Source organism: Polyodon spathula, chromosome 3 (genome assembly GCF_017654505.1).
Source record: "Polyodon spathula isolate WHYD16114869_AA chromosome 3, ASM1765450v1, whole genome shotgun sequence".
Lineage (NCBI taxonomy): Eukaryota > Metazoa > Chordata > Actinopteri > Acipenseriformes > Polyodontidae > Polyodon > Polyodon spathula.
This window is the reverse complement of record NC_054536.1, coordinates 71046062-71073941: the sequence shown is the minus strand read 5'-3', so window position 1 is coordinate 71073941 and position 27880 is coordinate 71046062. Positions and strand designations below refer to the sequence as shown.

General features: G+C 36.7%; 1 protein-coding gene across 1 annotated transcript; it reads right to left on the bottom strand.

Moving 5' to 3' along the window:
* Positions 1 to 2997: 2997 nt before the first annotated feature.
* tmie (transmembrane inner ear) lies at positions 2998 to 23901 on the bottom strand. Its single transcript, XM_041241057.1, has 4 exons — positions 23718 to 23901; positions 14091 to 14211; positions 4244 to 4393; positions 2998 to 3725 (listed from the first exon to the last, which is right to left on the bottom strand). The coding sequence occupies exons 1-4, from the start codon at positions 23823 to 23825 to the stop codon at positions 3619 to 3621; spliced, it is 486 nt and encodes a 161-aa protein (XP_041096991.1). The 5' UTR covers positions 23826 to 23901; the 3' UTR covers positions 2998 to 3618.
* Positions 23902 to 27880: the final 3979 nt, after the last annotated feature.

Sequence of the window (27880 nt, the reverse complement as noted above, 5' to 3'; positions counted from 1 at the left end):
AATCAAGGAGCATCTCTATAATTAAAGGTAAAGTAACAGATAAAAGGTTCTACATTAATGAAGAGGCAATACCAACATTGTTTGAGAAGCCATTGAAAAGTCTTGGGAGATGGTACGATGGGGACACAGTTCGTGTGGGAGAAGTTAGAGAACAAGCAGTGGAAGGGTTGAAGACCATAGACAACAGTGCTTTACCAGGCAAACTGAAGCTCTGGTGCTTTCAGTTTGGTCTAATGCCAAGACTGCTGTGGCCACTGACTGTGTACGAGGTTTCCTTGACAACAGTTGAGAAGCTGGAAACTTTAATTAGTTTGTAAGTCAGGAAATGGTTGGGAGTTCCACGCTGCCTCAGCAGAGTGGGACTTTATTGTAAAGGAATACTGCACATACCAGTCTCTGCTCTAACCGAGGAGTTTAAGTGAGCCAAGGTCTGACTGGAAATGATATTATTAGAGTCATGCGACAAATGCATAAGGGAGACAGCACCTATGTTGAAAACTGGAAGAAAATGGGCGGCAAAGAAAGCTGTGGAAGATGCTAAGGCTGCCCTTTGAATCTGTGATATCATGGGGCAAGTTCAGCATGGAAGAGGGGGTCTTGGTCTTAGTTCAGCTCCTCCTAAATGGCACAAGGCAACCCCAGATCAACAGAGGAAGCTGGTAGTCAACGAGGTGCAAAAGCAGGAGGAAAGGATCAGGTGTGTAAAGGCCATTTCCCAGGCCAAGCAGGGAGAATGGATGAGATGGGAAAGTGTGGAACAACGCAAGATCGGCTGGCAAGACCAATGGTCAATGGAACAGAGCAGGATCAGTTTCCTCATCAGATCAGCATATGATGTTCTCCCATCGCCACAGAACCTAAACCTCTGGATGGGTGAGGATCCCTCATGTCCTTTGTGTTCATCACCTGCAACATTAAGAAACATTTTGACACGATGTAAGGTGGGACTTAGCCAAGCACTGTTTACTTGGTGCCATGTCCAGGTGCTGTAATGTTTGGCCTTAGCACTGGAAGACAAGCATAGCCTGACCAATAAGTTGCCACCAGTTCCATCAAAGCATTACACACAAAAGACAATATTCCTCTGTCCAGGAGAGCAACCACCAAGAAAAGGTGAAAACCAAGCCTCGTCCAGGACAACTGGAAACTGCTAGAGACTGGAAAATGCTGGCAGATGTTGGTCAATGGCTTATTTTTCCAACTGAGCTTGCCACCACTAACCTTTGACCAGACATTGTCTTGTGGTCTGGATCAGCATGCCTTGTTCACCATGTAGAGTTAACAGTGCCATGGGAGAATGTTGTGGATGAAGCTTATGAGAGGAAGAAACTGCGGTATGCTCAGCTAGCTGCTGAAGCGGGACAGTGAGGATGGGGAGTCCAGGTTTACCCAGTGGAGGTCGGTTGTCGAGGATTTGTGGCACACTGTACAGCCTGATTTCTCAGAGATGTCTGGCTCAGTCGTCAAGAGTTGCATTGCACAGTGAAGAACTTATCTGAAGCAGCAGAGAGGAGCAGCAACTGGCTGTGGTTGAGGCGGAACGATTCTGGTTGGGGATCTCAAGCACAATAGGAAGAAAGCAAAGCTAATGTATGGGTAAGTAAGCTGAGCTGAGTTCAGTGGGGAACGGAGGGGGTTGATGTTGGGACGCCAGAATCACTGTTGAGCTCTCTTGAGGTGTCGTGGGCTAGTCGACGAAACACTGAGGTTGGAAGGTGCCCACTTGAAGACCCCAGAGATGTACCTTACTTAGCTCAATCCAGACGGTTGTCATGCTGATGCGCTGGGGAGACCACACTGTGGTTGATCCCCAGAGCCAGCATTGCAGCCGTTGTACGTGCTAATGCGCTGGGGAGGCAAAATGAGCTGATCCCTGGAGCCAGCATTACACTTCAGCCATCACCAGGCAGGATATCTACATCATCAGATGGAAGGAAACACAAATGAATAGAGACACAGATGAATCACATTAGTTTACTGTAAAGCTACTCTTAGTTGATGCTTATCTTGGTGAGAGCCGAGTTCAAATCAGCTCGAAGTAAATTGCTACAAAAGCTAAGAGAAGCACATTTCCACAGATACCTGGATTCACAATGAGTGCACTGCTTTCCAAAGCAACTCAAGTTTGAAGAGCATTTTAGTACCATAAATGAACTGGAGTGGGATATTCTATTCTCTTCACTGGGGATGGATCACATTTTAAAGAAAACACAGGTAGAGAGTAGAAATACATCTGTTCAAAATTACCTGTTTGTTGCTTTTCAGTTATTAATTATCTAGGCTAAAATTGCTTCTTGGCAACTAATTACCTGTTGACGACTACTTTTGTTTGTGCGTGTGTGTATGTTGGCAAATCTGAATCATTGTAAACCCTCAATATCAATTTTTAATTATTTCATTATTTTTCTTTACATTTATTTGTTTATGTTAAATTTATGTAGTTATTGCACAGGTGAAGTTGTCATTTTTGTGTGTATTAATCTAAACGTTGAGCTTCCTCTGCTATCCTGAGCTGAAGGAGAGGCAGTTGACCAATGAAAAAAAGTCTGACCCGAATTAAAATCTTAAAATGCATATCAAAATTAAATAAACTATACAGGAAAGGGGAATGATATGAAACCATATTTAACAAGAACAGCTCCAAATGCAAACAACTATTATTGAGCTGAATGGTTAGTTGGGATAAGGGACTTGGTGAACGTTGTGTTGACAATAAACACGTAATTGCTAAGAATTTACATTAATATATGCAAATATCTGCAAATAATAATAATTATAATAATAGCATGTAAAAGCAATAGCAATACTTCACAATACTTAACTTAAAATAATTTAAACCTCACGAAAATGATTGCCTAATTGTGAGTTTCTTCAAAATTCCTTTAAAAAGTGGCTGTAAAGAGGCAATTACAAATGAATAGATAGACAGAAAGAATGGATTTAATGGTGTCTGGTCTTTATAGATTATATTCTATTATACTGCAAGCCAGACTGTATGTATGTAGGTCGGTAGGTAGTCAGGAAAGGGGTGGGATTCATATATATTTATTATCAATGGCCCACAAGGTCTAACACATAACACCCAGTATCACACATTTACAACAGAAAGCCTTCCTCAAACATGCTCATTTTCAGAAGTCTATACTCCCAACATTAGAGTTTAATAGTTTTCTTGGGGCTCAGATAAATATTTTAAAAGTGTACCAAACAAAGTGTCCGAAACATACCACGTATGCTGGTTGAATAGGCAGGTGTGCTGGCTACTTATAAACTAGCAACACTACAATCAATCACAAACACTTTAAAATCTGAATTCTAAGAAATCCAGTATTACTAAAATCTTGACAATAGCTTGACTGACATTACCAAAGACACTTCTCAGTGTATCAATAAAACCATTAATACTACTGTTAAAAAAAAAAAAAAAAATGTTGCTAAAATGTACTATTATTTATTTTAAAAAATGAAATGACACTCCATCTGGAGTTTCTGAAACAGGAAACCCTCCATTTCCCCCTTTGTGCTTCCAAATAAAGTCTTCCTAGCCACTGCCTGGAAGAAGAAGAGTCAGGGAGCAGAAGAGGGAGGAACACAAGAAAGGCAGCCTGGCACATAGTTTCAGTGAAGAGCCATCTCATCCTCCTCTTTCACTACAGGAAGAGGGTTGTTGCTCCTCGACTGGATCTGACCAGAGATGGTCGGAAGGGAGGCAGAATCAGAGGAGCCTGCCATCCAGAAAAAGAAAATGAGAGACAGATAGAGTATGAAAGAGACAGAGAGAAGACGTAGGTCAGTGCAGAATTGCACATTTATATTGATAATGTGAAAGATTATTTAAAGGTACTTGATTGCTATTTGTTGCTATGCCAGTTATAAAAAAAAAATAAATTAACAGAGCATTTTGAAGATTCTAACATGTATATGAGTCAATAGATTGACAGAAAGATTGCGTTTAATAGTGGCTGGTCTTTATAGGTTATATTATATTACCTATTTTTGTATTTATCCTGAGTTGGTTTTCTTGTACACTCAATCATAAGTCGTCTAAAGTGAATGTATATTTCTGTATTTAAAGATGTGTCCATGTTGGCCCTGTGGCTTTGCTAGTTCTAGTTCCTGAAGATGCAATGTCCTGTCATTTTTTAAAATATCTTTTTTTTAAATACTTAAGATAAATTCCTCAAGGTTTGTTTCAGAATAACCCTTACTTTCAGTTATCTTAACATTTACAGGACTGTCTTACCTCCGGGTATGTCTGTCAGTTCATTTAGCGGAGGTACTGTTTCCAGTGTATCAGCGTACTTTTTAGCTGCTTGTCGTTGTGCAAAGCGTGCCTCAATCTCCTTTTTCGTTCTTGGGATTCGACATTTGAAGATGCAACACAATGTGATTACTAAAGAAGAAAAGAAAATTGTAATTGTACATTTTTAAAACTCATGATTCCTTACAAACTACACAACATATACACTTGATTAAGAGATCATGTTAGTGTAATGCAAAACAAATAGGTCATACAGACTGACAAATGCCAGGGGAGTATTTTACAGCACAAACTAGATATGATTCTGGTTTAAAAGCCTCCATTGCATAGATTCTTTATCACTAATCAAAAGAGTGAATCTGTTCACAATGCTGGATGGGCCAGCATGAGGTCTAATGTGTATCCTGGTTTAACCTAATGGAGTATGCCACTGGACTCAACAAGTTGTTTTCTTGTTTAATAGCTAGATTATTTTGATGGTATGGTTGTGTAAATACCCATGCTGTGTTTTACTTGTATGCTTTTGAATATAGTCAACAGATATGGAAGTCTGGGTTTAAGTGGTGGAATTGCTGGACAATATATTGTTGTTGATTCAGGTGTGTGGAGTATGTAAATCATATTCATGCTGGTACCTTAACATAAACTAGAGAGAGAGAGTTCAAAAAGTCTGTTTCTATCTCATTGGGCTGGAAGAACAAGTTGGGTCATACAGGTATTGTTTCTGGTGTCCTGTAATGAACACTAGACTACCAACGCAGTCAATTTGACCGTTCACTTTTTTTTTCTTTAAATTTACTCCACTTGTCTGACCGATATGGAGCTGTGCGTTTATGACTTTGCCTAAATATATGTATTAATTGTCCTGACAAAGTATGAATCGTAGGTTTGCAAAAATGAGGGAGATGCAATATATTTAGAACTACCAGACTGGTCAAATTGACCGCTACATAGAAAACAGTTGTATTTTGCTTATACAGTACAGTATTCTATTTTATTGCTTGTATTTATCAGCCAAGACTGCCGGGCGATGTGTTGAATTGTCATTAGTTCAGTCGATCAGACTGCCCTTATATAACATCTTATAATCTAAACTGTCTATTGTAATTCAATCAGCCTTTTGTAACTCGGGCATCTACTCTCTGTCATGTGAAACGGGTATCTCCTGTGATCTATTTAGATTCACGTATTTTAATGTTACCTTCGGGAAAAAACAGACTGTGGATTTTTACAATACAACGAAGTATGAAGTTGACATTTTAGACCAGGCGGCATCAATTCTTGTATTCCTTATAAGGAATGCACGGGTAAGAAGATAACCTGGAGACATTATATATTGCAGCTAGCTAAAGAACTTTGCCTGAAACATTCTGAACAGAAGAAGAGTGCAAAGCATACCCGCAGCTGAAGGTAGGGACCCCTGTGTCAGCCGCAAGCGACGACAATGCCAGGTTGACAAATGCAATGTTAACGATCTCTTTTCACCAATGCACAAAATCAGTGAGTGAAAAGTGCACTGCGTATATGGAGAAGCGCCACATCTGTGTGGATTGTGATTGTGCAGACATTTAGGCTCGCGGTTGTATATGAAAAACATTTATGTTCCAATGTTTGTTTTTTATTTACATAGCTTCGCTTGCATATTTGCACGTTAATGTCTGTGTATAAACCCATTTATTTTCATTGTTATTTGTTTACATCGTTTCGGTTGTACAGTTTTGTATATAAGTAATATACCTGTATCTACACGAATTTATTTTCAAATGTTTGTGTATTTAATTTTTTATTGTTTTATTCAGTTGCGCATAATATATCTGTATATAAACCCATTTCTGTTCAAATGTTCATTTATTTACAATGTTTCAGTTGTGCAGATGTCTTATGTGACGTGCCTCATTAAAACTACAGCTTATCTGATTGTCCTTTCATTATAATAATTATGTTGTTTCTTCCAATAGACCTTTATTTTTGTTCTAGGTATGCGTATAACTCTGGTAGTTCTACTGTTAGAGAGGAGTTTAAGTATTATATATAATGTGAACATGGGATAAGGCTTAATTATTATTGCGCTGTTTTCCTTTTGTAAAGGGTCCCATCTAGTGGCTAATACTAGCCACTGCATGAAAAATAAAAGAACAACACGTTTTAAAATAAATACAAGTTTTCCAGTCTGGATGATTTTTGGTGAGGTTTCCCAGTATTTTTTTTTTCTGTTCTCTCCACTTATGTAAATTAAATATATTGCAAAATATTTTTAACGTATTTTCTACCAATATATTTCAAATATATTACCCAACTAGACATATATTTAATACTCATCAAAAAATATATAAATGAGCTGAAACAAATGCTGAAATATATTTTTAATAAAATCAATAACACACAGTGTGTAAACACACAGACACAGGCATTTTTGTGCGTGTTTAAATGTATCACGCACAATATAGATATCTTATATATTATAATATATATATATCTCTATATATATATATCTATGTCTGAAAATAAAGACGTCACTGCACTAAATGACGTAGATGTAAAATATAATTCTGGTATAAAATCATAAATAACTTATCTAAAATGTGTAACAGGGACAGTCTAGAGGACCATATTTATTGAATAGATTTTACACATTGTCCTGTCAGATCTATGGAGCAGCCATGAAAGGGAGAAGGTAGACAAAGAATTTAAATTATTACCTTCAATGTATTATTATTATTATATTATTATTATTATTATTATTATTATTATTTAGTTTAGCAGAACTACATCAACAATTGCTGCTGCAGTCACTTACAATAAGACCTCCGTTTTATGTCTTATCCAAGGGTATGTGCTTTAATTCCCTGTGCATGTATTTCTTCTCAGACCCCTTGAGAAGTCTGCTTTCCTATTATTGGTGTTCATGATTTTACATAGTTCTCACATAATTTATACAGTAATCCATCGGGTATCCGACTGTGGTAGGACCAGAGTTAAGGGCAGATAAATTAATCCTGTTTTAAATACCTATATACACAGCTGTAACAATTACTTTATTCACATAATGGTTGTTTTGACAACAATTTTTTTTTTATTAGGGAGCTCCCCTGCACCCCTAAATTTCTTGTTTAGAAAGATACGGTGTAATGCTTGTGATTGGACGCGTCCACGCAGCAGACGGATATCCTTTCACTGCTGAGTGACAGATCAAGATGGAGTTGTTTTTTTTTTTTTTTTTTTACTTTTTGAAAAAACTTTATTTAACATTTAAAGAGAATACACAAAGTCAATATTTATAAAACATATATTGTCATGAAATCATAATTCAGATCCACCCAAGGTGAACAAAACAATACATAAAATACTGTGGACACATAAAAAGTCACATTACAGATACTCCTCCAGTTCACCATCGTTAACAACACACAATACACTGTCTGCACACCAGGCTTCTTCAAACATTGCTATATTATACACTGCTTTATAGAAATTAAAACCCAGTCTAACCTGTGTTAATACAAGCATTCTAAAAATGCCAAAAGGATCAGAATTTAAAATGTCATTCATTTAGTTTTTTTTCTGCTCTTTAAAATTGCTAGTTTGGCCGGACCAATAATACAATTCAAAGATGGAGGTTGAAGTTGATACACCCCGCAGGCAAACAGGATTTATTTACATTTCAAGACACTGAACAGCTCATGTGACACTACCAGCGATGGCAGCGCACTGAGAATATACAACACAGTGTACGAAAATTTCAGTAGGATCTATAATCTCTGAACTAATCTTCTCTGTTCAATAATAAACTAAAGTTGCTCACGAGATTGATCATAGCGGATAAACGTTAGTTTCTAGTACTGCAATCGCTAATTTAAACAGTCCGGTCAGTCAAGGCTTAAGAACTATTAATTACGGTGTAACGGGAGGGAGAGATATGGAAAATAAAAACCGAAAATTAGAAACCCTATTTATAACTTCACAGCAACACAACTCAGTGGATTAATAATGCATTCCTTCATTTTCAGAATGATCACACGTTGCTTGAAAATGTTTCTTGAAATATTTCCTCGGTTTTTAGCACTACATTACTAAAACAAGTAGTGACTTCCTGGTACTCCTGATCATTGTGGGTCAGCTGTGACTAAAACATGGGAACTGATTTCACTATGTAACACAATTTTTGTTCCTGGGTAGTAAGTGTTATTTCCTAATTGCTTATGCCTCAAAAGTATAGCAAATGGCTATTATCCCCCACAAACTTTGCTTTTGTGACCAGGACAGTGATATTTTGAATTTTACCTATTTCCAATGACAGAACGGGCAAATGTGTGTCTTTTTGTTCACATAAAGTCAGAAAAAAACAACATATGAATCCAAATTAACATGTATTTATACTAAAGTAATACAAAAATGACTACAAAAGATTTAGAAGTGAGTAGTTTTTCGAGATTTACGATTATACTGTAAATCACTTTTACGAATCAGCCCCCAAATGTAGTCTCCCATCATGTTCTCGTTATACTGTCCTTGGTAGCGACGTTCAAAGTCCAGTATATCCTGGTGGAAGCGCTCGCCTTGCTCCTCCGAGTATGCTCCCATGGTCTTCTTGAATTTATCAAGATGAACATCAAGGATATGGACTTTTGAGGGACATCCTACAGCCCATTGTGCCGTAGTTCTTCACCAGAGTCTCAACCAGCTCCACATAGTTTTCGGCCTTGCGATTGCCCAGGAAGCCCCGAACAACTGCGACAAAGCTGTTCCAAGCCGCTTTCTCCTTACTAGTGAGCTTCTTGGGGAATTCATTGCACTCCAGGATCTTCTTTATCTGTGGTCCGACGAAGACACCGGCTTTGACCTTTGCCTCAGACAGCTTAGGGAAGAAGTCTTGAAGGGACTTGAAGGCTGCCGACTCCTTATCTAGAGCTCTGACAAATTGTTTCATAAGGCCCAATTTGATGTGCAGTGGTGGCATCAGCACCTTCCGGGGGTCCACCAGTGGCTCCCACTTGACATTGTTCCTCCCCACAGAGAACTCGGTCCGCTGTGGCCAGTCCCGCCTGTGGTAGTGCGCCTTAGTGTCCCTGCTGTCCCAAAGGCAAAGATAGCAGGGAAACTTGGTAAAACCGCCTGAAGACCCATCAGGAATACCACCATTTTCTCCTATGACCTCCCAGCCATACTCATCATACTTCAAGGCGTCCAGCAAGGTCATGATGCTGTTGTAATCCTCTTTGAGGTGCACCGAGTGAGCCAGGGGAAGAAACGGGTACTTATTACCATTATGGAGCAGCACGGCTTTGAGGCTCCCGGATGAGCTGTCAATGAAGAGGCGCCACTCATTCTGGTTACAGGCGATGCCTCGAACAGACTGGTCACATTGTGGCAGAAGCAGAGTTCCCGCCAAATTCTTGGGATAGCGAACTTCATGGCTCTCTTTTCCCCTCTGTACCATCCTACAAAAATACATTTATTTCACCCATGACTAATGTGTAAGAGATTCTCGCAACATTTTTCATATATGATATATTTTTTCAATAACATTGAAAATTGTAAAACATTTTAAAATTAAAAACTTTTACAATTTTAAAAATTTTAACTAATTTTATAACATAAAATTCTGAGCAACAATTGTCCATCTTACCTTCCAGGGTCTTTTTGCAGTGCTCGCAGGTGAAATGATGTGCCCAGGGTTTGTCTTGATTCCCGACAGGCATGCCGAAATATGCCTTGTAGGCCTCACACATCTTAGCAGATGCTTCCACGGAGTACTTTTTCGCTCTTGTCTTGATAAATTGGCCGCAGACATAGCAAAATGCGTCTGCCGGATGCTTGCAGCCTCTTGATGCCATCTCAGAAAAATGCAGATATGTATCCACTTAGGCAGCTGGAACTAAACTGAACTGGTGGGTTTAAGGCCCCTGTATTTATACTACTATTTATATTAGTGGAAAATTCTAGAAGTTACTCCGTTTACTCAGCACTGAATCTATCTGGAATGTTCTGGAAAATAGGTAAATTTCAAAATATCACTGTCCTGGTCACAAAAGCAAAGTTTGTGGGGAATAATAGCCGTTTTCTATACTTTTGAGGCTTAAGTAATTAGGAAATAACACTTACTACCCAGGAACCAAAAAAAAAAAAAAAATTGTTACACGGTGTTTTCAAAGACATGCAGCATTGAACAGTAAATAACAGGGTTCCGAAAAAATATATAGTTAAATGTTGCTACAACTGCTTAAAAAATGTACCTGGACATTTTCTTTTCACTGCTACCATCCTGACAACCTTTTACACTTATAACTTGAAAGTCTTTTCAAAGCTCTTTTAAAAAAAGCATGATTGGCAACATTGTCAAACAGGTAACACAGCAATAACGATCCATGATGTGGTACGGCACAGAAAAGCTTGGTCACTTTTTTTTTTTTTTTTTTTTCCCCCTTAAAGAGCTTAAATAAATAAATAAATAAATAAATAAATAAATAAAAAAGATGCGCATTGTGAAGTTCTCCAAATCCTCTGATAACTCACGTAAGTCCAATATTGCTTGTGTATTTAGTCGAAAACAACTAATAATCTGATCATCTGTTGGGTCGAAAAAACTAATACTAGGTCTGCATAAGCTGTTATTTTCCTTTTCTCTGCCTGTACCGCAACCACTTCGGGGGAAAAAAAAAATTAAAATCTGCAATTTTCGTTACAAAAGGGTAGTGAATTGTCTATTTTTTAAAAAAGAATCGCGACTGAAGTTACACCAAATAGAAGCAGGTGTAACGCAAACGTTCCTAAAAGCCTAACAATAGACGTGTAAATGCTTTAGAAATAGCACGTAGCATGTCAGCTAATGGATCTAGCCGTGAATCTTAAAATACACGGACAATTTCAACCCAGTAAATCATGCCTGTAAACACCTAAGCTCTTACGCATTCGAAAGTCGCCCATGCAAAAGTCACCCATCTAAACGACTAAAGTTTATGCACGCTAAATCCCTTAGTCACGTATACAAATAGGGCCCCATGTTTGGGCATCTCTGATAGTCTAGGCTATTAACACCAGCAGAGATTAACATCTTGCAGTCGTTCCCCTGAGGTGTTTAACCTGTCAACAGTGTAAATACAGAACGATCCGTCTAATCTTTTAATGTACATCTTGTAATATCAAAACCACAGATGTGTATAGGGACATTAACGAAAATGATATTGTAAACATCTCACATTACAACCAGAACACGAACACACACACACACACACACCACACACATATATATATATATATATATATATATATATATATATATATATATATATATATATATATATATATCAGATTATTTTATTTGAAGTCTAATAAAAAAGAATGTTCTCTGTGGTTCAATATGGACAACTTTAATTTTCCATTCGTTCAATTAAAAAGGTAAGCAAGTTTCCATGCCATTTTTTTTTTTTTTTAAAATGAAACTAATTCCAAAACACATGTGTTTTCTTTTGATATAAGCCTGGGTCGTAAAAGATAAAACTATCCCAGTAGGTCAGGGCCTGTTGCCAATATTCCAGTTTTCGTAAAAAACCCACGTTTTGTTAGTTGGGTGCACCGAATAATGTGACCATAACGTGCCAATGTGAGTTTGCAGGTAAAACGTATTGTTACAAACATAAAATAATTTGATCTTAATACGAATTCAGTTAGTTCCAACAAACATTGAACTGATAAATCACTATTTTTTAAGAGAAAATATGACAGAGCCTCTAATCCTTCTTTGTGTGGTATACAGCTATATAGGCTTTCCATATCAAATGTAACCAAAAAAGATTCAGAAGGAACAGTGTATTGGGCTAGTAATTTGATAACATCTCTTGTATCCGAGAGACAAGATGGTAATTTTTTGCAGTTTCTTTAATAAAATAATCAAGGAATTGACTTAAAGATTTCAAAATTGAATCATTGCCTGAAACTATTGGCCTTCATGGTGAATTTAAGAGGTTATTATGTATTTTTGGCATGGTATAGAATACTGGCGTTATTGGATATTCTATCTTAAGAAAATCAAATTGATTTTGTGTTATAAAGTTACTAGCCTTGGCTCGATGCAAAATATCATCTCTCTCCTGTTTGAGACGTTTCATTGGATTTGCTGACAATAATCTTTACTGTTTAACTAACTAAGCACTTCAGTGACATAATTTGCATTTTAATAATAATGGAACCACCTTTATCAGCAGATTTATATTCTTGTAGTTCCTTAATGGCATCTCTTTCCAATTTACTTATATTTGAATTTTTTGAAGTAGGATGTTTCTTTGTAACATATTCAATCTCTTTTTCTACCAGTTTGGAAAAAGTCCTTATAGTAGGATTTTGAACTCCTACCAGAAAAAAAGTGATTTTTTTCATAAACTTATTCAAGAGATTACATTCAAGTACATCTGTACATTTTGTTGCAAAATATTTTTTAATGCAATTGTTTAAAGTTGTAACATTTTTAGATTTAAAATATTCAGTCTATTAGTGGGTACAAAAGAAAGACCCTTGCTCCAAATTGTTGTTCCTTATTTAATGCATAGTCAGATAAATTGATTACTGGTATATCTGACTCCTGGTGGTGATTCTTTGCATTGGCATGTATCGTCATCTTTATTTATGTTTATTTTCTTCTGGATTGAGATGATGGTCCTGTCCTGAATTTTGTGAAGATTCACTTGTATGTCCTTGATCACTGAAGTCACTGTCTGTGTTTATCAGTCAGACGTTCTTGGATGTGTCATTTTCCCTCTCTTTGATTGAAGCTTTTGCAATTGGCTTGCCAATCATACACTGTCCCATTCTTGTAATCATCACAGTCTATTTGAAATTTCTTTAATTTGTACACTTTCAATTCGTTCTCAGATTTACTTAGTTCATTCCTGTTTTTTTTTTCTTGTTGTAAGTTAAAAATCACCTGATTTCATTTGATCTTGCGTCTTCTCCTTTAGTTGTATCACTTCACTTTTCAGGGATGTGTTTTCTTGTTTAGTTTGTTCAGTTATCAGTAGTGTTAGATCCAGTGAGCATTTATTTAAAACTTGTTCCAATTTCTTTAAAAAGTTATATCTTTAGCTCCAAATGTCAGCTTCTTGTTGATTCTCAGCCCTCGGTGGGTATTTGTTTTGATCTCCAATATTCCGAGAGGGTGATAGCATGCCAATTCTTCGCTTAACAATCGATTTCCTTATATATATATATATATATATATATATATATATATATATATATATATATATATATATATATATATATATATAATAATTTCTATTGGATCAGCAGGGAGTGGATTAAATTCCTCTCTGCCAGAAAGATATGTGAGAATGTAGCTCCAGCCACATACTATAAAAGCCAGGAGAAATCCTTTGTCTGTGATAGAGAGTTGGAGAGTACAGGAGTTTGGGGATTTTTTGAAAGGTACTCAATTTGTTTATTGTGTTTGTGTTTATTTTATTTTGGTCCTTGTGCCCTTTTGTTTTGTGTAATTTAATTGAATAAATACGAGCGCAGCAATGCAGTTTTGCCCTGCACCATTTCTGAGTACTTCTTCCTGGTCTGGTGTCATCCCTACGCCAACCTGTCACGTAGCCCTATTATTATTTTTAGTTTTTGTTCTCTTTTTTGTTGTTTTTTAGTATTGATGCTAAATCATCAAAAGGGAATCTGTTCTGCCATTCACAATGTCCTAACAAGTTTTGTAGGACTAATTCATATCGATTGCTTCAGGTTCAGGATTAGTTATAGTATGAAAATATACGAATCAAAACTACTGCACAAAAAGTAGTTCTGTTTATTTTACATAAGAAATTGTTTTAAAAAAGTGACTTACTAACTGCCAAAACGAACAGTGAAAAAACTCCAATGACTTGCCATAACCGAAGCCCCCAGAAAACAACAGTTTCTGATGTAACTGGGTCTGGTTTCTTCTTTGGAGGGCTTGTTGTTCCAAACTGAAAGGAAAGAGAGAAGTCATAGTTATTCATTGTCAGATTGAGTCAAGGCTTTTACTGTAACTGTGCAACAAACTCAACTTGAAAGTAATTGTTGCTAACACAATTATTTCTTAAATCCTTCCTGTTTTCCACTTGCTTAGCTAAATAGGTCTCAAATGTGTAGTTTGAGGCACAGAAACCGAGCTCTCCATTTAATGTTGTACCAGAACCCATTTTTTTACATGAAAATACAATAAACAATATTATAGCACACATGTACTGTATTTTCATTTTAATATTAAAGGGAGCTCTCAGTTTCTATGCCTTATTATTGTGGTTATTTGCAATTCCTGCTTCATTTCCCCTCAGCAGTGTCTTTGGGGACAAAGTATGTTACCAGCTGAATTATGTCAGTCAATAGGGAAGCAGCTGATTGGTTAATGACAGGAAAGAAGTGCAACACTAACTGAAAGCATGGCTTAGATAGATTTGTAGAGGCAGGGGCTTAGAAAAGTACGCCTGTATATTGTTATTTGTTCAAAATCATTTGTTTTTGGTTTATTTTTGTTAAATATAAGTCCATCATTGCAATCTCAACTGCATTTTTGCCTGATTGCTTGCGCCTTACTCTCTTATTTTCTGATGTTGCCACTTGTTCCTACTCCAATAAAAACAGATGAGGGGCGGGTGACAAGTTTGCCCCAATTGTGTCGAGTTTAATTTAGCCATTTTTACATCTTTACAAGGCTGACCCATTTTTTGTAAAAAATTTAGAAAGAATAATTCTCATACCTAATCAAAGGGAAAGTGTTACAATTGGGCCCTGATTAGTACTGTCTCCACTGATTATGGCTGGTATGTGATTATAAATCAAGATAAAGAAAAAATGTACTTAATCAAAACAAATATTTTGAGTAAGCAATGGTTATATAACAGTCTTTCAATTGTCTGAGACCCTTGACCTTAAAATATGAAAGTACTATTAGTACTATTGCTAGCAATTGAGTCAGATTTTATTTAAAAAAAGAAAGAAATAACTGACAATGAGTCTTTCAATCGTAAAGAACTATTTAACAAAAAGGATAAAAAAATACTCAATACACCACATTTCAAAGAAGGAAGTTTAGAAGTTAAATACAGTAGATAGATCCCAGCATTCATAAGGTATTCTTGAAATATGTTTGTAATTCAGAAATAATGTACATATTTTATAATACTCCTCAGTATGTTAGTGACTGTGGCATTAATGGATGCTGACTGTTCCATCTTATGTCAACACAGTGGATTCATTTTATTTCACTTAAAATAGCTCAAGTATACTCCTCCTTATTAGATTTTGTATAGCAAATTATTAATTTAGTGTGGAGCTAAGCAGAGTGTTTAAAGTCAGGGATATGCCAAAGGGTCACATTTTCTCTTGTATTCAGTTGTAATCAATCAATCAAGCATTCAATCAATCAATCTTTATTTTATATAGCACCTTTCATAGTGGACCACCATCACAAAGCGCTTTACAAGAAGTAACAAGAAGAAAATCCATAATACTTTAAATACAGAGAAATGCATAATACATGATACAGTAAAAAACAAAAAGAAAACAAAAAAACAATGCAGAATACATTAAATACAGTGGAAAGTGCATAATACATGATAGTAGCATAATACAGGAAATAGTACATTAACTATAATGGAAAGTGCATAATACATAATAGTAACATAATACACGAGATAGTGGCTGCAACATAGCAGTTAATAGCAGATATCAGGCTTAAAGAGCATGGAAAGCAAGAAAGAACAGGTGGGTCTTGAGAGTTGATTTAAAGCAAGCGATAGTGGGAGCATCACGCACCAAAACTGGGAGAGAGTTTCAAAGAGCCGGAGCTATGAAGCTAAACGAGCGTTCTGCAAGTGTGGTGCACTTTTGCTTGGGGATAACAAGCAGGCAGGGACATAGCGGGTCAGCAGGTTGAGGAGGTACTAGGGACCTGTGTGATGAAGGGCATTGTAGGTGAGCAGGAGAGTTTTTAAAATAGTCCTGAACTTTACAGGTAGCCAGTGCAGCTGGGCAAGACGGGGGGTGATGTTATCACGTTTTTTTTTATAACATTTGGTAAGGATCCTGGCAGCGGCATTCTGGACTAGCTACAGTCAGTTTAAGGTGCGTGCCGGGAGACCACCGTATAGAGAGTTGCAGTAGTCAAGTTGAGAGGAGACAAATGCATGACAAAGTATCTCTGCATCTGGGAGGGAAAGGTAGGGATGGATGTTTTGACCACGGAGGAGATGTGGGCATCAAAGGAGAGGTTGCTGTCAAGAAGTACACCAAGGCTTCGTATTTTGGGTGAAGGCAGCAGCAGCAGACAGTTTCCGAGGTTCAGGGCCGCTATATTTAGATTAATTTGAGTTTTAGATCCTACTAAAAGGGGTTCAGATTTGCTAGTGTTCAGCTAAGAAAATTGGCAGACACCCAGGCCTCGATGTCTTGAATGCAAGCCGAGAGCCAGACCATGGCAGAGGGGCTACCAGGGTCAAGTTTTAAGTAGAGCTGGGTGTCGTAAGCATAGGAGTGAAACGTGAGGCTGTGTTGGCAGTTGAGGTGACCCAAGTGAAGCATGTAGATATTGAAGAGAAGGTCCCAAGAACAGATCCTTGGGGGGCAAGGTGTTGCCTGGGTTTGCAACACCACTGCGTCCAGCATAGAAAACAGTTCGTCTGTATAGGTAAGAGGACATCCAGAAAAGACAGGTTCCAGAGACGATGCCATGATCGGTGGTGTCAAAAGCAGCTGTTAGGTCAAGCACAGAGGGAGCACCAGCATCAGCATTGAGCAGGAGGTCATTCACAATCTGGAGCGGAGCAGTTTTAGTACTGTGATGCGGACACAAACCAGACTGTAGAGATTCAAAAAGATTGTTGTCCGTGAGATGTTTGATCAGCTGACTGACTACAATCCTTTCGAGAGTTTTTGAGATAAAAGGGAGATTGGCGATTGGATGGAAATTAGATAAATCAGCCGGGTCAAGTACTGACGTAACTTGGACAAGCTTAAAGGCAGCAGGAACTGAGTCATTTGATCAAAGAGACTCAAGACTCAGGGCCCTTTTCACAAAACCTTAAGACTGTTTTTTGAAGAGAGTTTATAATCATTCTCTAGATTAAAGTGTTCTTTGAATGAGAATATAGTTTAAATAACTGCAATCTGTAACAGAAAATACCATAACCCTAGAATGACCTGACATTATGGTTTGACCAGAACCGTCCCCTTTTCCCATCAAATGTCCACGTTTGCTGACAGAATTTTCACCAAACCTAAAACATGCACTGTTTTCAACAAAGCCAAATAGCACCCACTTTGTTAATTATTAAACAATCAGCAATCAAATTAATGGTTCCAGAATAATATTTGCCATATAAGTTACTACGCTAAATTAACACTATGCAAAATTATAGAAATTGAGTGTTAAATTAGCAATAATAAATACAGTTATAACACATAAACATGGTCATGAATTGGAAAGGGAAGGTGCAGTGGTTGATTTTTTTTGTTAGATTAATGTGAAAACAGTAATAGTGATAAAAGCACTATATTCAAATACATACAAAAAAAAAAAAAAGTATAGTTGTATAGTTTTAAAACTAGTGTAATTGTCACTTGTTGCATCGCATCTGGGGAGTAGCGGCCCAGTATGTGCAGATGTTGGTAAATTTCTTTAAAACGTATTTCAGTGAGCGTGTCAGGCATCCTCAGAAGCAATCTAACAAACTAACAAAACAAGTATTATACTGTAGTGAAATTCTACTTGTTATATGTTATTTTACTTTTTTCATGTTAGCCAACAATAACGAGTCAATTTAACCCTATTTAACACTATAGTCATAAATGATTGAAAGAGTGCTTAATCTTATTAGGTTATTGTATGCCACATCGTAGCATTCATTAAATTACATTATGACATGGTTCTAATTAAACTAAAAAGTAAGCATGCATTTGAAACAATGCATTAGTTATTTATTTTCTGAACCAGCTTGTTTCATTGTTTTAAGGTGACAGATTCGAAGCTTTTAGGTGCGATCTGGGTTTTAATTGGATGCCTTTTCTATCAAAAACAGGAGTGTGTCATTTTTTAAAAAACCTTGTTGTGCAAGGGAGAAAATACTAGAAAAATCTACTTGCCCCCTCCCCGTTGCACAAAACACACACAAAAAAGTAGACTATGATTTGTAGGGTTTTGTTTTTATTTAACAGTAAACACAATCAATCCATTAGTGATTAACAGGGTCGGATCTAGCCTTGTAGCTTGATGGGTTCATTAAATTCTTCAAGATACACAAAAGGTTCCCTGTGACCTGACCTCGCCTCAACAAATGTATAACATACTTTACGGAAATGTTCCTTTCAGTGCAGTTTGCAACACATTTGCTAGTACATGTACTGTAAGTACCATATAAAGAGTACAACTACAATAAGCAATATTTGGGAGATTCAAATATAAAAATAGCTTTTAGTTTGTTGCATCACAGATATGAAACCATTGTTAACTATTACTGCTGCTTTGTGGAATTCTGATTTTGCTTGACGTTCTTTCAGTTTTGTAACTGCTGAACCCCAGATTTTTAAAGAACGTGTTAAGTTTTTCTGCATTTTTATTTTTCTACCAAAATGCACACAATATTTACAGTAGACTCTGCTGCAGCAGGTTGATCCTGCTTTCATACCTGTATTTTTTTTTTTTTTTTTTTTTTAGTTTTTTTGGATGGCAACATTTTTTCCCTGCATTACTCTCACTGAAAAATAAATACATAAAGTAATTAATACATAAACACATTGCCATGAAATTTACAGTCTGTATTTTATATATAAAAAAGAGTACAATATTGTACAGTTAATTTCTCAGCATTTTATTTCTATCATTATACACATATTTGCCAATATTCATGTCTTAATTCACAAATTGATGGATTGTGCATGTCCAATAAATAACTATTATCGCTTCTGTTCAAGTCTGGTTAAAAAAAGTTTATTTTTTTTAATACAGCATTTAAATCTAAAACAATATATAATATATAGTAAACAGCAAACTATAGGTTTGCAATACTAAAATCGAAAGAAAAAAAATCATGGCATGTTTTTGCCAGGGAAAGCTTGCATTGAAAGGTAAACTTTACTTTTCTTTTTTTTAAACACCCCAACAAGATTTTTTCTAATCTGCTTATACCTTAGTAACTGTGGTGTTTTTTTTTTTTTTTTTTACTAGATTGCTGCATTTAAATGTCAGGTTCATGTATTAGAAAGCAGTATCACTTATTTGCTAATTTACAAAAAATGTAAATAATACCATAAATTTAAAAGATAAGTCTGTGCCTTGAATAGAAGATCAGTAGCTAGCCAATCAGAAGTGATAGGGGTGGTGATGTAAACAATTTTTAAATTGTTTGTGTGTAGGTGCTAGACTACCACAATTCAGTTTTCAGAAACTTGTGTGGCTCTCTAGAAATATACCCGGAGTGTGTTTCTAGCAACAGAACAAACATAGGAAAAATGAATAAATCAAAACTACTTGTTTGACAGGCAAAGTATAACGACAAAACTTGATGTCCTTCAGACAAATCTTGTTGTCCCGAGCGTCAGGCGATACGAATTGCACACCCCTGCAAAAAGCAGTGTTACAGGTGACCAAACACCAGCCAAGTACTGTAGTTTAGTTCAGAACTGGTCAAAAAGAAAAATTTGAAACGTTCAAAAATCGAACGATGAAAATAAAATGTTCTTTGTTAGTGGTGTATACCTCTTAAAGAATACTGGGTTGATTTTCAAAATGATATGAGTTCAAAATACTACTGAGTTATTATGAGAAAATGTGTGTTCACAATGTGGAAAATAATGTTTACAGGCCCAGAGTGACAGTTTGAACTTCATCAAACCACTCTGGAATGTTTTCAAATGTCACCTTAGGGCCAGAATCATCAGACCATCAACGCTTGCTGAAATTTAAAATGCTCTGAAAAAGAATTGGCATAATATTTCACCAGATATCTATAAAAATGTAGTGGCTAGTGTTAGTAACAGGGCCCAAGCAGTGATTGCTGCCAGAGGTAGGTCTACAATGTTAGATATTGGGTGCATTGGTGGAAAGATGGACCCACTGCACGTTTGCTTAATGCAGCTTGAAACGTGTTCATTGTTCATTGTTTCAGTACCTTTGTTGACAAACGTTTTCGGGGTGGCCTATGAAAATGTTGGTTTGTTATATATATATATATATATATATATATATATATATATATATATATATATGTATGTATGTATGTATGTATAGGTATTTTGTAATTTTAAATTGTATTTTTAAAATGCATTTACCAAAGTATTTTACCCAAGCCTATATAAGGAACATATGGGAAATGCACAGTTCCAGCAGAAACCATGGACATGTAAAGAGTTGTCATCACGCTTTGAATTATTGATGTTTTTTGTTTTTAGGACGGCCCCTCCAATTTCCCATTCCCATCCCCCAACCCAGCAAATGCACACCTAAAGATCCTCAGCTGAATATGTGATTGAATTAAATTATAAGACCTGGGAGTAGCAGCTGACCATTCTAAGAAATTTAAATTTATCTTTGTTAACTGGTTATTTAGCCATAGCCGCAACTCGCACAGCCTGTTGTAATAAAGATTCAAGGGATGCTTAGTGCTTATTATTGATTGCTTATTGCATGCTGTAATTGTAATATTAGATACAGTATAGTTAAAATGTATTTGTAAAGTTTGCACTTTGCAAGGTTGTGGTTTTATTGGTCTTAATATCATGGTTGTAATTGTGGTGGTTTTTTTCTTATATATCCTGATATATCAAATATTACTTGATTATTCATTAGTATAATTAGTATTTTTACTTCTGTTTGAAAGATTGCTTTTATTTTTTGCTTCTGCTGAAATTGCTGCTAATTGTTTGTGTTAAATATCTGGTTTAATACACTTTACCGTCCCTACTTGTATTGAGCACCCTACCTTCTTGTGTCTATGGATTCAATCCTTGCCTGCATGTCCCAAAGAGTCTCAGCACAATACAATTTGGTCCAGGATTTTTTTTTTTTTTTTAATAATCTAATTGTAATCTTTAAATCCAATAATCCTTTGTTTTATTTGTAATGTTTTTATAATTTACCAGAAACAGGAACCAGAAACTTTTTCTGTTATAATATCAGAATTGGATTAACATTGATTTTTTTCTTGCTTATTTCATAACACATAGAGACTTGGGAGGAACAGGCAATATAATATCAGAGGAGACACTAAACATCACAACAGATGCTAAGGTAATTTGAATGCACAATTTTATTTTATGGTTCTGTAATGTATTTGTTTACATTTTAGGACCCAGGGCATGGCATTCATTTTTGTAATTTTGTTATTTTTATTCATGAAACTGATAAAGAAGCTTTTGTTTTTTTAATAACTCATTAAATCAAATGAATACTAAATAGAAATAATATGGACTTACAATAACTGCTTGTACATTACAACAAGTACAGTACCCCATACAATCCTGATACCTGTCCCATATATTCAGGTAGAGTTCCTCCTAGCAGCTGATCTTCCCACAACACTCTCTTCTTAAAGAGTAAGTGGGGGGGGGGGTTCCAAAAAATATAGCGTTATACGTCCCCACGTGTTCCTACAACTTTTAAATAACGTACCTGTAATTTCTCTTTTCATTGTTAACATCCTGACAACTTTTTACACTTTAAAGTCTGTTTCAAAGCTCTTTTCTAAATATCCGCTCTAGTGCACTGGGATTTGAGATCTGTCCTGGAAATCACTGCAGGAAAAACAATTTAAAAATAAAAACAAAACAAGCGCTCTGGCTTTTCTGTTTCATACCACATGGATCATTATTCTGTGTTACCTTTTTATAATATGGGCGATAATCCTTACACTACCAGTGCACTAGAGCGGCCATTTTGAAAATAGTTTTGAAACAGATTGTATGTGGATTACAAAATAATAAAAAGATAAACATGAGGTATCCACCACCATAGTATTTATATTGACAACATTTAAACAAAAGATTTAGAAACGAGACATTTCAGTAGGAATATAGCGACTTTAATCTTGTATTTAACATTTGGTAATTTATAAGGGATTTATTCTTAAATTTAATGGGCTGAAATTTCAACTTGTTACTGGGCGCCAGTGTAAAGATATTTGTAGCACAGAGTAGGACAGCTATAAGAAGGATATGCAACACAACTAGCAGCTTTATTAGCAAGTAGGCAGTATGGTAGGTATACAATCTGGGACAGCCCTGCAGTCTGCAATGCAGACCACTCATAACAGGCAGTAACATAAAATAGCATGTACATGATTTGTTTATTCCCAGCCATAGGAGAGAGTGCGAGAGAGAGAGAGAGAGAGATCTCCCCAGTTAAGAGTGACCTTCCCAGTGTTTAGGACAATGACCCGTTCCTCGGGAGAGAATGTGGCTGACACCCAGCCATGGTTTACGCTTAATATGCAGACATTTGAGTGTGATTGACCATTTATAATTTGATGCTGTTTTCTGTAAGCATGCCAATTTCTTCTTATTCAGCTGTCCTGCTTTATTCATTTATTCTATACAGGATTAATAACAAAATAAAAAAACACTTTTTTGCTTGCATTTTTAATTTGTTTCAGAATTATTACATTTATATTAAAGTAGAACCGCAAAGTTACAAACCCCAATCTTACAAACTTGCACAGCTCCTCTGGCTGTTTTTTTTTCCTGTTGTTCTACAGGTTATAGTGTTTGATCCTTTACACTATTAAATCAATATACAAGTGTACAACTTTCAGAGCGCTTTTATTGCTTTGTTTTTGGTATTTCTGCCTGTTATACACCTTTAACAAGTACAAACAGTTTTTGTCAACCAGTAATTCCTCTATGTTTTTTAAGATATGAATTAATTAATTAATTAAAGATGCACCTATTAGGGTGAAAAAACATATATGCTTTTGTTTTATGTATTTGCCTGTATTGGATATCTTATACCATTGCATGTGTCACACAGAATTTAAAGGCACATTGCAATGGTTCATTATATATATATATATATATATATATATATATATATATATATATATATATATATATATATATATAGCAATGCTGTTTAAGTGTCAGTTATCCAAATGGAATTACACTTTAAATGGAGCTGGCATTTTTTGACTATAACAAACCCAATCATTATAATGGGACTGGTTTCAAAGCCAGCTGAATTGATCTCCCTTACTTTACATTTTAAATAATTCCCCAGAAGTGTTATTTTAATATATGAAAACCACATGTGGTCTGTGCTTTAAACCAAGCAAGAAACTACCCAAATTGTTTACTTGCAGTTTTGTTCTATACAATGTGAGCCTGACATACCACCTTAAATTCATAGATCCCTGCCAGACATTGAGAGCCCAGTCACTGTAGTGTTAGTGGTAACCTGACAACACAATTCTGGAAAGCCTGAGAAAGATGATCAGCCTACACTTACCTCAGGGTCCAGGATCTGTGGAACAACAATGGACATGTAGAGAGACAACAACACGGATATCATCCCTAGCAGAGAAAGGAATGAGCAAGGCTGCAGGTCCCACGCCATCTTCTCTTCTATCCCCTCTCCCTTTCTTGCTCTCTGCAACTGGGAGGACCAGAATGGCCCAGGTGATTGATAGCCAGCTAACCGTTGACAGCACCCCTAGCATCTGTTGCAGTGCTTGACTCTCCCTGTAGTCGACTGCCTTTCCACACCAGTGGTCACAGCCCCAGGACTGGTCTCTCAGGGGCAATTAATTAATAAGCACTAGTGTCACTTACACCCAATGCTGCAGGGGAAATGAGAGCGATTACACAAGGTCTGGGAGTACATTCGCAAAGACAAAAGCCAGTCGAGGAGAAAGCAAAGTGTGGGGTTTTTTTTATTATTATTTAGAAAATTGTAGTTTCCCTTTCAGTTATTTATTAATGTGACATTTTGTGTGTGAGGCAATGGGCAATTTTGGAATTAATAATGTCTATATCAAACTAAGATATATATTTTAAAGATTTTACCTCAACTAGACAATCACTACAAATTATTCATAAAAGGGAGGGATGTTAGGACAGACTATGTTAGATTGGATGTACGACTGCAACCAGATATGTAATACACTTACAATTGTCCCCCCCTGAGGATGAAATCCCCTGTAAAGGGAATATAGTGCAGGCAGTCGTATGTCTGTATGTCACCATAGACATTTTTACCTGTATCTGGAGAACCGCTTTTCAAATTAACATGAAGCGTGGTATTAACATTATTCAGCAAAAGTTCTTGAGAACATCAGATTCTGAGAATATATGTGGGTTGTCAGTCTGCCCATCCATGCATCTGTATCACACTTTTCAAATTGTGATTCGATATTTAATTGTTTGTTATTATTCTATACTGTTGATGTATGCCATGATCATCAACTTTTGAATCTACAGCCTTGGTGGGGGATTGTCAGTACGTGTGTGTGTGTGTGTGTGTGTGTGTGTGTGTGTGTGTGTGTGTGTGTGTGTGTGTGTGTGTGTGTGTGTGTGTGTGTGTGTGTGTGTGTGTGTGTGTGTGTGTGTGCACAAGTTGTGAATGCCCAAAATGTACTTTCAATACAAAAATGTCTGTGGTTTATTAAACACAAAATAATAATTGCTCCACCTCTATACCAGCAATAGTATAGGATTAGTTCCACAGCAGGTATTTCAGTTCCAAACACAAATTAAACACTCCAATAATCACAGTCCTCCATGCACAAAACTGTGCTCTTCGGTGGGGAAAGTGGTAAGTGTCCGTGCTGTGCAATGAGGGGAATGTGCAAGGGTTTGTAGTGGCTCTGTGGCTGCAGCTCCTGGTTTCAGTATGTAAACAGACACAAAAAAACAGCGCTCTGACTTAGTTCAGTCTCGAGTGTAAGGGGCCGTACTCATGTGGCTGCGTCCCCTTTGTACTACCAAACTCCTCCCTGTAATCAGCCCAACGCCCTGGTCTATCCAATCACTGACCACAATGGAGTTGTTCAGAGCACTTGCAGCTACGCACTTTCTCTAAAATGGCCGACTTCTGGTTTCCATGTCAAGTCTGTCTGTCTATGGAAAAACATGCCACCAACCTTACACAGTGCCTTTTCTGGTCGGGAAGGAGATTTACAAGTCTAATTCTCTCACTGTCACAGGGATGTATATTGCTGAAATACTTGTTTATCCTAAAAAGCTCTTTTGGGATTTTAAAGAGTAATTACAACTGTATAACATATCTGATTGCAGTCTGAAATAAAACATGTGAAAGCTGTGCTTACCTTTACTTGATTACAACTGTTTACATGTTGTGACTGCTTGTTGTAGCCCTGAGTTTTTATGCAAAATGACATTGCATTGTGGTAATTAACCAGACTTCACAGATTGCTAAAACCGACTTTTAATCTAATTAATGTCCCTTCTCATGAATTCAGGTGTCAAGCCCAGAATCAGATTTTTAAAATGTTGTCACTTCCATTATGTGAAGATCAATAGCTTTTCAATAGGCCTTTGTATGGGGAGACTTTTTTCCCCAAATCTCACAGCTGCAGGAATGCTGAAACACAGTTTGAACCAACTTGTTTTGGCCGGTGGTCAGCCCTGGTTTTGTGTACATAATATATTATAGACTTTAGATATTATACAGGCAAATTCTCAACAAACATTACAGTGTCATTTCTCAGCAGGATTCTGGGAAGAAAAAGCAGGTCTTATTCCTGGCAGCAAACCACGACTTGATCGTGTCTGTACGTATGTACATGAGGGGATACCAATGTACCAACAAAATTTACATAATTAACCAAGGCAGCATAATTCAAGTAAGATAAACACAATTTGAATGACTGCCCCTTTGACTAAATTAAAGATATGAAAGAAAAGTGAAAAGAGGAAAGGTGTAAACTGACAATGTGGTTAATCATTTAATACTGGCATACCATTTTAACATCAATGTACTACCCTGCATGAATATAGTACAAACCCAGGCCCTCTTTTCTTCCCTACCCTGACTAATGCAAAGGCTGTGTTTGTAAAGGCCATAATGATAATTACACAAATATTGCCAGCTTTCTCATCACACAAGTCAATGAATCATAAATAATAATAAAAAAATGCTCCTTCAGCAGCCACGTATGGAAGCGATACTTCAGATGTGAAGGTTAATTAAAGTGGCACCTCTAGCCAGTATGACAGCAATTGTACAGTCTCTCTGGAGACATGCTCACATAGTGTTAAACAATTTAATCTATTTTTTTTAACTTTGGTGGCAATATACAGGGTTAATACCACATAGCGGGCCATGTATACAAAACTTGAATTAAATCATCATCATTTTACTATACAACTGCTATTCCTTTGTTGGCGTATACAGCCACATAATCTGTGGGCTGGTTTCACAGATTTACTTGCACTAATCGTGAACTACCCTACCCAATGTAACACCAACCTTACACAGCACCTTTTCTGGTAGGAAGGTAGATTTACAGCTCAAATTCTGTCTCTCTCTGTCACAGGGATGTATGACCAGTTGTAATCAGGGTCTGGGAAACCAGCCTTCTGAGTTACACATTCCTTCACATTCTAATTTAGTATACCTGTAATTCTTCTGGGGTGCAGCAGATGGCACTTTTCTATTTCTTCTCTAACCAATTACAAATAGAGCATCCTGCAGTACCTAGACTTTGGGAAAAGGACATGCAGATGTTAAACAGGAAACATTTAATAAGATATGTTGTTTTAAACAGTTGAACAATAAAATTGTTCATATGATCCTTTTGTTACTATGGTTTTTCATATTAGACTCCTTCCTACGTCATCACCTTCTTCAGTGTGGAGTGTCTCCCGGGGCTGTTTTATGTCAACAGCCGCCATATTTCTCACTAATTAAAAAAAGCACTATAAAGGGCCGTTCACTCTGACGCGGCCAATCAATCTATTCGAAGAAATCATGTCTAACATTCACTGCACTGCCTCAAGGTGACAGGCTGGGAAAGATGCGTCCAGTATTTGACCTGTTAAACAAACGTTTTGTCAAATTCTGTCCAGCTGAGCAGAACTTAGATATCGATGAAGCCATGCTACCTTACCATGGTTGACAATCCGCCAAGCGGGAAACCAATCCTCTGGGGATACAAGATGTGGTACCTATACATGCATCTTGGCTATTTGCTGCAGTTTGATCCTACTTTGGAGCATCACCAAAATACCATCCTGAGCTTAGCCTTGGGGGATCAGTGGTTATGTCATTAATTAAATCTATGCCAAAGGACCTAAACTATTGGTTATATTTTGATAACTTTTTTTCCTCACTCTATCTTTTTTTATGTGCTGCATAGTCAACAGATTATTGCCACAGGTACAATCAGAGCCCAGGATTGAACAGTGTCCACGGAAGGCTATTGATACTATGAAAAAAAGAAGAAACAGGAAGCTTTGACTTCAGGAGGGAAAAGTGATTCTGGTCTTGTTATTTGCTGATGGAATGACAAAAGTGTTGTAACAATGCAGCCTTTGGAGTTAGCTCATTAAAGAAAGCCGGAAGACGGTCACGGTCACTAAAACAGCACATTTAAAATGTTCAGCCGCAGTTGCTGTCCTACTACAACATGTACGTGGGAGGAACTGATC